General features: G+C 46.1%; 1 protein-coding gene across 7 annotated transcripts in view; it reads right to left on the reverse strand.

The window, feature by feature from the left end:
- DENND2B (DENN domain containing 2B) overlaps window positions 1-14,664 on the reverse strand; it is a 183,560-nt gene that overhangs the window by 2,131 nt on the left and 166,765 nt on the right. For 6 of the 7 annotated variants that reach the window (XM_040608181.1, XM_040608182.1, XM_040608187.1 and 3 more), the window contains 5 exons: window positions 4,906-5,083; window positions 3,759-3,800; window positions 2,429-2,540; window positions 1,177-1,416; window positions 344-430 (listed from right to left, as the gene is read on the reverse strand). In XM_040608181.1, coding sequence (XP_040464115.1) covers window positions 344-430; window positions 1,177-1,416; window positions 2,429-2,540; window positions 3,759-3,800; window positions 4,906-5,083 — 659 coding nt within the window. Of the gene's footprint in view, window positions 1-343; window positions 431-1,176; window positions 1,417-2,428; window positions 2,541-3,758; window positions 3,801-4,905; window positions 5,084-14,664 lie in introns of those variants that run through there. The other variant, XM_040608184.1, reaches the window with a different exon arrangement.

Below are 14,664 nucleotides of genomic sequence, written 5' to 3' on the forward strand. Positions count from 1 at the left end.
TCAAAAGTTACTTAGCAGACCGGATCTAATTTGTAACGTAATTGCTGTGGACCAGCAGGGAGAGCCAGGGCACAGTACCCTGAGCGCTCAGCCCCTGCTTCTGCTCTTCCTCGATTATGCTTTGGTTCCCTCCTCCCCAAGCAGAAATTAAAGTGTTGACAAAGATCACAATTAAATCTGGGTTTATCAGATTAAATGTGCTTTAATCGTTTCCTCCCGATTTCCTGTCACATTGAAACTGCTCGGCCAGCTGATGTCACCTCAGGTAAGGCTTTTGTAACTTAAAAATTCAAAAAAAAGACACCGCGGTTGATTTCAGAAGTACTTCTCAACATGTCCTTACCAAGGCCTCGCAGAAACTTGTTCACTCCGCTTTGTTCCGTGTCTGGAAGCTCTTCCAAGTACTGCTCAACCCGCTGCTCGAAGAGTCCTGCGGGAGAGGAGCCGAGGGAGCTGGGCCGAGCCCGGCCGAGCCGCTCCCGCACCCCCCGCTTCCCGCTCCCGCAGCCCCCGCGGCCTCCCGCCAGCCCGGGCCCGGCTCGGCGACAACGGGCGCGGGTGGCGGAGGCGCGAGGGGCCGGGCCGCGCTCCCCGCCGGCCCCCGGGCAGGGCGGTCCCGCACCGCAGGCGAGCGGGGCCCCCAGCAGCCCGCCCCGAGGGCGCAGACCCGCTCGGCGGCTGCGGCGCGGGAATCGGGCCCGCCGCGCCCCCTGCGCCCCGCCCGCCGGCACGGCCGCAGGCCCCGCCCCGCCGCCAGCTGCGCCCCCGCAGGCCCCGCCCCGCCCCCCCCACCTCCCGCCGGCAGCCGGGGCCGCGCCTCACCCCGACCCGCCCGTACCCGCGCAGCTCTCGCGGCAGCGCGACGCGCGCCCCCGGCCCCCTCGCGGCGGGAGCGCGCCGGCGGCCCCCGTGGCCCTGCCGGTTCCTGCTAGCCGGGCCTGGGGCTACCGAGGCTGCCACGTCCCGCCGGCGCGGGCAGGCAGCCCCCGGGGGACGCTCGCCCATCTCTGCTCCCGCGCCCGAGCCGCGGACGGCGCCGGGATGCGGCCGTGTGCCCGGTTGTCAGCGCCGCCGCCGGGTGCTCTCGGGAGCTCCACGCCCGGGGCCGGGCTGCGGGCAGGCGGAGGGGGGCCGCTGGCCGAGAACCTGCCCCGCGGGAGAACCAGCTGCCCTTACCTTTTGCCCGGCATTTTCTCAGCTCTCTGTCCTGGATGAAGCCAGCAAACATTTGGGATTCCATGAAGACTTCCAAGAAGCGGCGGATGCTCTTGGAGGCCACAGATTTACGGAAAGCCTCCCTTTGGAAGGCACGCTCGCCTTTTTCATTCTGGGTTAGGAACAGGGAATAATGGCCAACTGTCTCCACAAAGAATCGGATAAAAACCTCAGACACTAATCCATTCAGGGTGTTACATTCTGCAAAATAAGGCGGCAATAAGACACCAAAATCAGCTGCTACCAGAGCTGTCAGCATTGTCATCCCCAAGGGCCGGGCAGTGTCGTGCAGCAGTGTGGGGATGTACCGACACGGCGCCGGTCACGGGAAGGAGCAGTACCGGCTCCCTGCAGACCTGGATGTGCACCAGGCAGGGTGACAGCTTCACAGTCCACACTGCCAGCCTACATAATTGGTGTTTCATAACCACAAGTCAATAAGAAATACAAATCCTTGGGATACGGCTCAGAAAATTACAAGTTTTGTGGGTGCTTTGTCAAAATTACACCTTTTTTTACAGATTTTAACTCTTGGGTTTTCCTCAGAAGCTTCTAAATGACTCAGAATTAAAATGGTTGCTCTGGGGATAATGACCCTTTACCAAAAACTGATCAAAAAGGGTATGTTGTAGAATTTGGGTTTTCATCATTGCTGGGATGCTAAAATAGTTTTACATGTGTAACACAGACACATAGAAATAAATTTCAGAAACTGAATAGGGGCCTGTTTCATACCTTTTAACCACAGGCATTTAAATTCACCCTGGGCTGTTTTTATAATTGCTGGAGAGAAATATGAACCTTCAGAGGCAACCCAGCCCTGCTTGCACTGAAATTATTTTCTGGAGGTACCTGCTTCTCTCCCCTGAAAATACCGAATGCCAAGAGCAACTCTGAACTCAGACACACCCCTAAGCGTGCACAGTTATCCAGACTGAATTAGGTCCAAGTTGACTGTAAAACCGCGTCTCAGTAAAGGTTTTGAGGCAATCATGGGCGTGCGTGTCATTTACAAAGAAATTGAAATAGATGCCTGACAATATATTACTGTGGGTTGATGCTATCCATCCCATTCCCTGTACGGTCAGAGACTATCTCTGATGTTGGAAAACGTACCTGAGTGCTAAGTCCCACCTTTCTTTTTTCTGGATGGAAAGTCACAATACTACCTACATGCTTGTTTAAACAAGTCCCTGTTTCCAAATGAACTTACCATCATCTGAATCACTATCTGAATCCTGATTTATCAGTTCATTCTTTCTCTCCAGAGCCTGCTCCAGAGCAGCTTGCAGTTTTCTAGGTAATAGTGTGTCTTCATCATCCATCTGACAGAGGAAGAAAAAAATATCTTTAGATCACATTAATCTATGCAGAAACTACAGCAAATACTTTCACAAGGTTTAAAATTCAGAATAAAAGCATTTTGTATCTGTTACTGTCATGCCTACAGGAACAAAATAATGAAAATCTATGTGCATCTATCATATATTTCTAAACAAAATATCTTGTCGCTTTTAATGAGATTAAAGTCAAGCATGATAATCCAAAGAGCAAGGTAAACATATAGACACTTGGAATCAGCTCTTTACATGACAAAGAGTCCAAATAGTTGTTTTTATCTAAATATACATCATGCAAAGCCTAGCTACATGTTTACACAGCTGCTCTAGTTGGTTTTAAGCAGCTTCTTTGATTCTTGACAGTTGTTTTTACTTATATTCTAGCATATCTTGTTTTCTGGGTTTCCCCCCTGTTGCTTTCTTCATCTTATTTACTGATTGTTCAGCAAAAGCAAGTAGACACAAGAATCTTAGCTCTGCAACCACTATTCACCAGCCGTATCTTCTAGCTCAGGGGTCCTCAAACTTTTTAAACAGGGGGCTGACACGCGGATGAAGTGGCAGGCAGTCATCTGCGGCTGCTTGGTTTCCCCCCCAACCCCCGGCAGGGGGTGGGGGAGGGTGGGCGGGGGGGGTTCTGTAAATACCAGGGACCGGATTGAAGACCCTGGGGGGCCATATCTTGCCCGCAGGCCGTAGTTTGAGGACCCCTGCTCTAGGGAATCATACAGTAAAGTTTACTTATCTAACCTGCAGAATGATGATTATTTTTGAAGTTGTTTAATGCCACATTACTATCAGGAGATGGTGATCCTTTATGTTCCTGTTTACAAGGCTCCTGCTTTCGCTACCACATGAAACTATTCTTCACCTTTTCTCTCTCAGTCAGAAATATTTCTGTGCAATTTTTGTCCTTTTCACCTCCAACAGTGTGAGTTTTCTTGCTAACATGATGTTATTATGTTTTCTTTGCACTTTAAATACAGTTACTGATTTCTTCTGACAGTCACAGCCTCGCTCCCTTTTGCGTACCTGAGGAGCAGTACTTATTTGCAGGTGAAACAGAAAATTAGCACTTTTTTTTATTCCCAATCTCTTTCCCTTCCAATTCCTTCCAAATATCTCTAATCAAAGAAACCTAAATGTACTACAGGAGTTAACAGCTTGCTAGACTGCATGGCTACGTTTCAAGCTGTACTTTACCTGTCTGATGAATCGATCAGACCCCAGGTTAACCATCAGAGCCTAAAGAAAAGAAAACACTACAGTGAAATATATCTGAAGAGACAGAAAACATTAATTCGTGTCAGCCTTTTCATAGAGAAAAATCACCTGAATGGTCCCAAGCCTCAACATGAATCAAATTCCTACAGTGAAACAACAGGTGGTGTTCTTTTTATAAAACAAGAAGACGAAGTTTTTCTTTAGAGCTTACAGTCTAATTTAACATAAATACAACAGATCTCATACTAGGTTAACATGTAAAAAAAAAAAGCTAAAAGGGTTAGGCAGGTCTTTTTTCTTAAACCTCAGCAAGGTATTGCTATTCATTTTTGTTCATGTGCAGATGGAAAGTATTTCAGAGGGGTTTAAAGAAAATGGTGTCATTTGTGGCAGCAGGGCTTCTGAAGGGCAAGGGTGTGAAATATTAATAATAACGAAACAGCAAACTGAGAGACAGAGCTGAGAAGATCTGGGAGACCAATGTTAGGAAGGTGGGAGGAAAACAGAGCAGAGATTTACATGGGCCAGAGGCACAGAGAACCTTTAAAGTGTGGACAAGAGAAGAAATTTTCACAGAAAAATGACCACAAGTTCATAGGAGTAAGAGAGAGGAGAGCGCCCCTGGGTATTTTGTGGCTTTTTACTGGAAGAGTTGATGAAGTGCAACTTGCATTTGATTTCCAGCATAGTCTTAGGAGTTAAAAAAAAAAAAAAAAAAAAAGCCTTAAAGGTTTTATTTTCTGTGCTGGCTATGGTTTTATGCACAACTCCCTTTAGCATTAATAGCTGCTGTAGCAGATGACACTTCATGTCTTCCTCTACTTGTTCCAGGTAGGATGAAATCAGAACAAATCAACATATTTACACTGCACTTACTTGTTGACCAGGTTAACATTCACTTCGTTCTGTCAAGGTGCCCAGTATGGGAAGAGGGGTGGAATAAAGAGTAGACTAAACCTACTACTGCAGTTTTACCAAGAGGCAGCTGCCCATGAGAATTAGGCAGAGAAGAAACAGAGAGGCAGATTAAAAATTTATCATGTGAGGATTTATGTGCAAATGGCAGGCCCTCTCCAGGGTGAGGCCAGCTTTACGCTGGGCAGACAACTCTGGTGTCAGCTCCTACCTCCTCCACGGGCAGCTCCTTCAGTTTGGGCAGAGAGCTGGAGAGCAGTCCCACCAGGAAGGGCGTAGGGCAGCACACAATGTCAATCATGGATGAAGGCAGAACAGGAATGAAGGTGTGCTGCCAGGAGAAGGGGTACAGCAGGGCCACCACGGCATGTGAGCAGCTCGAGAGGGTGCTGGAGGGAGAAACGACCACATTAGCAGAGGTTCTTTGTCCAGAACACCTACCACCTGCTGATAAACTTTGTGTGTTAAAATGCAAGTGCCCAGGGGGCTTCTGAATTCGGAGGTGCCCAGGTCCCCTCCCAGTCCCCACCATTTCTGTACTGTGCAGAGTGGTAGTTCCTCCCACACTCACCGTTAGGTGACTTGAAACTAAAAGTAAAAAACCAGAAACAATTTGTTTCTTTATAGCACTCAGAGACACTTCGATCTAGAAGGCAAAGTTTAACATTCCCAACAGCACTCAATAGCAGCCGCTTTGAATGATGTTTAAAATCCAAAAGCAGCTTCAGTTTTTAGCTGTTACAACCATGTTGGTAGTAAAAGCACATAACATGATGTTCCTACATCCCGCGCTAACACACAAAGAAGGGAAAATAAAAAATAAAACAAAACTGAAGAAAAAAAAATCCTAAATAAAAGCTCTACTAATGTAAAAAAACCCAACAATCAATACTTAATCCCCCCAAAAATGTGTTAAAGCAACACATTTTTCAAATTTTGTGCGTTTTTGTGACAACAACAGATTTTTATTGTAATACACTTTAACAGGCTTATTGACCAATTCTAGCGATAAAGGTATTAACCCTACTCAGTGGAGTACTCTAAAATACACACTTGTACCCACTAAACATTAAGGCTTGATATAATTTGTGGAAAATGTCTTGCACACATTGTCCTTCCACCTACTGAATCTGATTACCTTCTACTGCCACATGGTTTCCAAATGTTAAAAATAAAGGAATATCATTACCAAGCTAGTTTTATCATCCGGGGAATAAAGACAGGCTCTCCGTTTCAGAGCTTTGATTTTGGACTGCGTTACAACGCCTGCTTCTCACAGGCTGAGGATGACAGAAATTTGGATTTGTACCCAGCCTAGTATGACTGAGCTAATTTTCTCACAGCACAAACTTCTGCTGTGCTTAATGTAGCCACAAAGAACTATAAATAACTAATAACTTCAGAGCTGTTCCTGCTTGAGAATGCTGGGCAGAAATGCCGATTTCCTCTACTGCAAGGTTTGTTGGAGACTTTAGGTGGCATCAGACTTCCACCAGAACAACCCTTGTGAGCATTTTTAGTTGTGGATTATTCCAAGGCCAGGAGAAAGGTTTCTTCACCTGTTTGTTCCTGTCAGTGATTAACCTTTGAAGTCTGCTGAATGGGAAAAGTAAGAATTAGAGGAGAAAGAGAAAACGGCTGGGGAGAAGCCAATGCTTGTCTTTTACTGCAAATAATCTGTTGAGCTGGGTTTACCTAACATTTCCTTTAAGATTTGTCAATCACAGCATATCTTTATAACATACACTGCCTGACACAGGTTTCTTGTAAAATGATGCATTTCTCCATTTATTTAATTTTTTTTTAGTAGCAGGCAATGGTGCTGGCATTGCTTTGTATTTTGGTCTCGAGAGACCACAGCAAGCACAGTGCTGTGTTTGAGAAGAGCTCTGGAGCATGGTACAGCTCCCAGCACTTTCTCAAGCTCACTTCAATGAGTCTGCAGTGTTTTCAACTACTACAAATTCAGTCATCTTAGCCGAGTGACTAAAAAAAGAGCCATGTTAAGCTAAAAGCAGGAAAACATTCTTCTGATACTCGGTTAGTACTTTTTCCTTTCTATAGAATGCCCTTTTGTAACTTGTTATTTTACACGCAGTGCTGTGACGTAAATCAGCCCCTGCATCCTCTCGTGTGTGCTATTCCCACGCTAGGGAAGGCTTCGGGCTCAGGCCCAGGACACTGGTTCCTCTTCCAGAGCTTTCTCGGAGCTGGCTGGGGCAAGGCAGCAGCTGAATGCAGCAAGCAGTCATGGAGGGGGTGTCCCGCAGCAGCACACTGCTCTGCCCTGCCAGTGTCCCACCGGTCACGCCCCTGCCCCTGCCAGCACCTCAGCCTGTGCATTTTAAGGCTCTGCACACTTTTTCAAAATTCAGTCTCAGAAAATCTTTCTCTGTGAAGCATCTCAGGCTGACCCCCATGAAACGCTCGCTCTGAACGTTCAGCCCCAGAACTGCCTGCTGCCCTCCCGCCCAGCGCTGCTCGTCCCACGTGCTGTAAACTCCTGCTCGGGCAAAGTGCCTGCGTCTCCTCCGTAGCTGGAAAGATTCCTATTTAGAAGGGATACACATCTTTCACTTCAGTGTGAGGTTTCTACATGCCATCAAGTAAAAATTCAGAGGTGATGGATGTAAGGGAGACCCCAGTTTACATCTCTAAAATATGGTTCCGTTCCTTTTAAAAAAGTATATTCATGAGAAGTGTGTTTGGTAAATTAAAAAAGAAAGCCCTACCCTGGGAAACCAAGTCCACTCCAGTTTTTCCTTTCAAGATGTGCAACCCACACATTGTCCCGCTGTTCTTGTTTATGAGAAATAAGAAGTCAGATGATTTATTTTCTTTAAGGTGTGTGAAGCACATGAAGTAAAGCAACAGAATAATCAAAGAAATCAGATTTTCAAAATATTTTCACTTTTAATAGTCTAGGGCAGTTCTGGTAATCCAGAGAGCTGGTTTTGAGAGTGGGCTTTTTCATTTGGTCTGTGCAGTTTTACAAGAGCACTGCATAATGTTCTAGCTGTCGTTCTACTGGAAAACATTTCTTATATTACCCATATGCAGGTAATTTCCTACATGGGCGCAAGAAACCAAACCATTGCATGAATCACACACTAATGAGGAGCATAACCCACCACACACTTCAGAGAGGAACCGCTGCCAGAGTCATGTACAAGTGGGAGACATGCTGTGACAATCCCGGGGCTGCAGCCACCCCCCTACAGCATGGGGTGAGCTGTGCCCGGGGTGCCAGCATTCCCTCCTTCCCCCAAAAAACTGGCAGCAGTAAGGCCAAGCTCTCAGCCCAGCGCGGAGATGCGGACTCTTCTGCTGGCCTGTGATGCTCTGCCCGTGCGAAGCACCTGCTGACACCCAGCAGGCACCCCTGCTGCCAGCTACCCGCTGTCCTGCACGCATGTGTAACCATACACGCGGGATAAGGCTACACTGACTGTGAAAAGGTGACTGTGTGTGCCAGTTTTGTGGGAAAAGGGAATTTTCTTACACACAGGTATGTAAGGCTATTATCCAGCCCTACTGGATACATACACAGCCTGTGCCACCAAACTCATCCCATTAGACTGTACTCATCCCGATAATTTGCACTCCACTAAAGCAGAATTAGTGAACAATTTCTAGAAAAATACCCACTTTCAATCGATTTCAAAACATAGGCAATCCATCACTTCTCCTTCTAGTTGGTTTGGGCTTCTTTTTTTCCTATGGTTATCATCTTGCTAAAAATTATTTGGAATTTGCCCAAGTTTTGGTTTTTCCTATGCCTTTTATTCACTAGATTAAAAAAAAAAATAAAAAATCAATGTTTGATCTTCTTGCCATGCAAGTTTTAATATGAGATTATAAAGTCTTATTGAGACTTGCTTAATTACAAATTTCTCTCGATAAAGAGGTCTTTTATCATGTTACAGACAAAAGACGATAACGCTTCTCTCCTACTCAAAGTTGATTTATTTTCCTCTGGGCTATTTGGTTTTCTAGATCATTTCCTCATGATAGCACACAGAAACTTTTCCTTGTCGTGTACTTGGCTGGGGAGACGCAAGGCTCAGACTAAGAGCTGAGGCACAGAAATTTCAGACGTTACCATGACTCAGCTGAATTGTTGAGACTGCTTCTGATCATGGTTTAGGCCCACGTCAGAAGCAAATTCATGTGACTTAACAAGAACATTTACTGTCCTTTAGACAGGAGGATGTCCGCTATCAATTTCTGGGTTGTTCAACCAACAAAAAACCCCAAGTCTAGGCTATATTAATATCTAATCACAGCACAATTACCATGTTCTGAGAAACACACGTCTGCTGTTGAACAGTGACCGGACCCTGCCCTGGCTGTGGGGAGCATGCTGATGTGGGTGCTGGAGCTGGATGTGTCACCAACTCTCACAAAATGCTGAAGTCTTATTCAGCTACACATACTACTCACATTAGAAATATTCCACAGAAACACTTGATAACTCTCTTTTCTCTGTAACAATAGCTGAAAGTCATATTCCTTCTCACTTCCTCCTCTACCACCTTCCATTTCTCACAGACCCAAGGCAGCCTTGCACACTGAGCATCTCCTAAGTCCAGGACTAAGCCTCTAGCACAGACAACCACTTGCTGCAGGGCTCCCTGATGCCACCTTGCTCCTCTCATGCACCTCCACGGTCATTTTGGCATTTACATGGAAGGAAGGGAAGGTGAGAATATCCCTTCCCCTTCCTCCTCCTCCTCTCCCAAGGGACAGACAAACTTACTCAGCCAGGAGAGGAGGGAGGACCACCCCTTCACGTGCAGGGCTATGCCACACAGCAGCTCCATCACCCCAGGGCTGATGTCAGCTCTGTGCTATACCAATGCTCTGGACCATGCACAGGACTGGGACTGACTAATCTTCTAGAATCTACTTCCTCAGATGGAAAAACATTGCCAAAAATATAAATTCACAAAGAAGTGTTTCCACTGCCCACATTTACTTTTCCACAACCTTTTCACGTTTCTCATTTCTCCCTGCTAATTACGTTACTCTGCCCACATCTGCTGAACTCTTCCCTCTGCTGTGTTAATAGATATATGCTGCTCTGCAACAGAGTTACCTCCCTGACCCACACCCTCTCGTCTGCTGGGGAGAGTTCCCTCCCACCTGAGGTTGAACTTCAGAGGCTCCATCCTTCCCAGGTGTAACACCTCGACTCAGGTGGGTATTACACACCCATGTGCCTTGCCACAGGCCACGGCCGTGCTTTTCTGGGAGAGCTCCTACCCATGTGCCATCTATGAACTGTGTAGCAAAACCAGATGCCTGACACTTCCCTCCTGCACCCTTCAATGTCTCCCCAGATCCTGGATTAGCTCCAGCCTCTGACAGAGAGACATGCGTGACAACTCTGCAAGATAAAATGGTCTGAGATTTGCAGAGGACTCTGTCAAAGACTCTGGGAAAAGGCTACAGGGCTAAGGATTCGTCCCGCCTCCCCTCCAGCACACACAGACCGCAAAGACAGAGGGGAAGGACAAGGCAGAAACCTTGAAAAGCATCAATTAAAGAGAAATGGAAGTCAAAATTGTAGCAGACTGCTATAGTTTGGGTGGGAGTGGAGAGCATACAGTGTTACTGTTACTGTGCAGGCTGTAATTCAGAGCAAAACTGTGCTGTGCCGGACAGAAAACACATCTAAGCTGTGAAAAAATAAAGGTTTCTCTGGGTGTGTAAGAATAAATAACAGCAGCACTATTATTCAGGTGGTTAAGACTAAGTAATAGCATCAGGGACAAGATATAAATAAAAACACATCGGTATCAAAAGTGACAGTCTCCATACTCCAGCTGTCTCACTGTAATCAGCTCCTGCAGCATTCCTGCAGGCAATCAGCTTTTAAAGCAAGCCCTGGAGGATCCCTGCCCTGTCAGAAGAGCTGGCTGACAGCAGGGAGATGTTACCGCTTTCCCCTTGGTCCACAGTGTGGGCGCTCAGCCCCAGTACCCCCTTGACCCCCAGACACTATTCTTCTGAAGCTGTGTGCTCCCAGAGCCCCCCAGATCAATGGCTTTCGCTTCACTCCCCAGGCTGCTACGCTGTGAGGGCATGGGTTTCGTTAACCTAGATACCAGCAGCTACTCACCAAACAGGGCACGGAGGAATAAAATGAGAATTCAAGGAAGTCTTTGATACAGTGGCACAGGACATCTCCAGTTTTCTATCCAGCATGAATGTGTCAGACACGACAGTGTTTCTTCCTATACACAATTATTGCTGATTGTTCCTTTCTTACCACTCTACAGTGTTTACAAGGGAAAAAAAAATCTCCAGTTCCTCTCTTTTGACTCAAACCAAAGAAATGACATTTTTGCAGCTTCTCAGCAAGCAGACCTACCCTGTGAACATTTCAAAATAAAATCACGTGAGTCGTTGCTAGAGGAAAAGAGAGCATTGCGATGGAGCCATCTGAGTGCACAGCTGCAGCCCCAAGTTCAGAATGTGCAAGCACACGCACTCAGAACAACAGGCACACTCAGAGACGCAGCATCGGGTGCGGGGAGGGCTGGTGAGGGGGCTGTGGCTGCTGGAAGCATATGGGATAACCTTCTCACCAGGAGCAACGTGAAGCAGTAAACACCTTTGTGCTGGTAAACTAATACTGAAGCGACGCTGAAATGGAGATTTTTGAGAAGGGGAGCTGTCACGGGTAACAGCACTGCTGATTGGGGATTAAAGGATACCTCTGCGTGCCCACGTACAAGCCCTGCAATTACTGACGGGTCTGGGAGACCCGCCTGTCTGTAGGATTGCTTGCATTTGTAAGGCACCATTTTCACATGATCGGGATTCAGAATTTAACTTGTTTTCACTTAAGTTTTTAAGCTTGTGTGTCTGCCTCCAGAGAACTCTTTTGTTTTTCAATTTCAGGCAAAATTATATAGAAACATAAAGGAATTCAGGTGGGAAGAGACCTCAGGAGGTCAGCTGATCCAATCCCCTTGCTAGGCATCAGATCAGTTTGCTTGCAAAGCCAGATAAAAAATAATATTATTTTGTTATATAAAACATCTTTGCTGCCCTTTTTTGTGAAACGGTGGCAAGTTTTCATGGCAAGGACTTGAAGGCTGGCAGGAGGGAGTGCCCTGTATGCCAAGGACTTCTAACAGTGATGCCTAAATTCACTCTGATGCGGTTACATTAGAAGCCAACTTAAAATAATAATTTTGTGCACATTAATAAGAGACTTATTTAGCTGCTGATTTCTTCAGAAGTTTTTGTTCACACTGAGCAGCACGTTCCTTTCCATTGTAGCCCTGGGCCACACAGAGAAATGGGAGGCTTATCTGGGAGAGGAAGATCATCTTCATCCTGCAGGGAACCAACCCTAGGGAAAGGAAGAGAAGGAAAGGAAGGAAAGGAAGGAAAGGAAGGAAGGAAAGGGAGGAGGCCGAATTAAATGCAAATAGATAAAAATAAAACCTGTGAGGCAGAACTGGGAGGGAAGGAAGATGAGCCTGGGAAACGTGAACTGAGGGCAAAGAGGCTGGGATGCAAAACTAAGGGACAAGACAGTGTCTGGCTGAGCCGAACGATGCAAGAACCAGGGAAAACTAATATGAATGTGGATAAAGCTGCCGTGCATGTGCAGCCAGATTATTAGGTCCCTGTGACACTTCTTCCCTGTCCCTGTTGCTGTAGGCAGATGGAAGGGCTGTGAGGCTGTCTGATAGCCATTACCCACCCCCAGTTGGTACCAGAGATGCTGAGAGGGGCTGCTGCTGCAGGAGGGAAGGTCAGACACTGGCACAGCTGAAGATGTGGCTCAAAGCCTGCCCGTGGTACAGGTGCAGGCCAAGCATAGCCAGTGCTCATATGATTCAGGCACCTCGGTACTGCTTCCCCTGTGCCCCACTACGCACAGCCTGCTGATAAGCAGACAGACACAAAAATGCAGTTTCTACCAGCAATAATTTTCAAACTGAAAAGACAGTTTTCCTCCACAACCATTATATTTACCTGTATGCGAGAGACAGAAGATTATGATCAAAACAAACACCAGAATTGGTGCTCAGCTTATTGCTGTTTGACCCAAATGAATTCTAATACAGTAATTTATCTGGACACTGATAGAAAAATTATTTCTAATGATTACAAAGCAGCAGGAATTATAGTCAGTTCATGCCTGGGTTCACCAATTAAAACAAAGCATGAGGGGCCAGGCAAACTACTGTTTTAGGCTTTGATTCAGCAAAGTATTCAGCACAAGTTTCAGTCTTAACTTACTTTCATTGTGCTGAAATACTTCGCTGAAATGAAGCCTCAAAGACCTTTTCTTTGTCCGCTTCCACTATAATCAGATCAGTCCCCACGTACGCACACAAGACCACAATACGTGGCAGCCCCTTTGGAACCATGAGGCTGCTGTGGAAGAGCACTCTCTGAATGGCTGTGAAGTCAGCCTTTCTCATCGGCAAGTCATGTTTCAGCTTCTGAAATCTGAACAATTTTTTGCTTTTCTAGAAACCCTTCAGGGGTAAAGCAAACTACAGAGAATCCTTCAAGCCTTTATTAGGTGCTTTGGAAGTACAGACTGTAATTCTTTAAGCTATTAAATAAATTTCATTTACTGCTGATGTATTATTAATGTATTTGTTAACTTTTAATAATGTAATTTAATTTTAAATTAAATAACTAGATTTCAGCCTCCTTGAGTGAGAATTCCCTGTGGCAGAATCCTTCTGTAAGGGGCCCACCTCTGTGTCGGGGTCCCCAGGGAGGAGTGCTCCCCTACCACTACCAAGGCTCCTCTCCTCACCTGACCTTCAGGCAAATCTGTGAAAATCTGGGTAGCTGCAGGAAGTTTTGGAAGGAGCGGTTGCATACGTGACTCAAAAGAGGGTTCTGAACTCTCTGAATTTCCTGTTAATAAATCTGACCTTTCTCTAGAATCATCAGTGAGATGTTCAAAATCAAAGTCATGGGTGCCTATTACATTAAAAATTGAGCAAGTTTAGGCTGTAAAAGCCAGAGTAATATTTTGTATTGTGATTTCTTTTTTAAAGCAAGCACTTAAGTAAGAGGTAAACTAAGAGTCACAACATGAGGTCTTTAGTTGCTGCCCCGAAGTATGCAGCTAATACTGTATCTCTAATCAATACCCAAGAGCCTTCTTTTCAGGAAACATGGACAAAACTGTACGTGTATATTTTAGGTTACTTTTTCTCTTAATGTTAGGGGAGACCTGTCAATAGAAAGCTCTGCTCCTAGTGTCTAAATAAAAGAGGGAATTCTTTAGTGTAAATGTGATCGTGGTGGAGGGGAACACATATAATTCATGTGAGGTTCACGGTGAGCCAAGTCCATTCGAGCCAACTCAAATGCAGCAGCCAGTTCTCAACATTTCATAACAATCATTACACACACTACAGCAAACACTGCTACAGTGGATCTCTGCAGCTGGGTAAAGAGCTCTCTAAAGCACAAACGAGAGATCTCCCCCTGTCTGTTATGGACTGTAGCATGTATTACCCAGCCGCAGCAGTGAGCTAACAACTCTTAGTCCAGAAGCAGGTGAAAATCCCTCACTCTGCACAAAAGCTTGACAAAGGAAAAATACTATACAAGAGATGAACGTTTCCCAGGGTGGGTGACTGGTGTCACAAACCAGGAGCACTGCTTTTGCGTCATGCCCGTCAGCCTCCAGGGTACATCCACTGCTTCCTCACCTCCTGAGCAAGGCACAGGCAAGCACATGGCAAGCAGCAGCCTGATCCAAAAGTGAGAACCGAACTGTGCTTTTGCCAGAGGTGAAAGGCAAAGTCAAGTCACACTGGCTCCCCTAATTCGAATGCTGACACATTTGCTGCAAATGACCTTTACGCTATCTCACGGAGTGCAAACAAGGCCTCAGCGATAACACTGGCAGAGAGAAGGGGGCACAGACCAAGGAGGAAATGCATACTTTCCACATCACATCAGCCCAATTATT

The sequence above is a fragment of the Falco naumanni genome, chromosome 10, assembly GCF_017639655.2.
Source record: "Falco naumanni isolate bFalNau1 chromosome 10, bFalNau1.pat, whole genome shotgun sequence".
Classification (NCBI taxonomy): Eukaryota; Metazoa; Chordata; class Aves; order Falconiformes; family Falconidae; genus Falco; species Falco naumanni.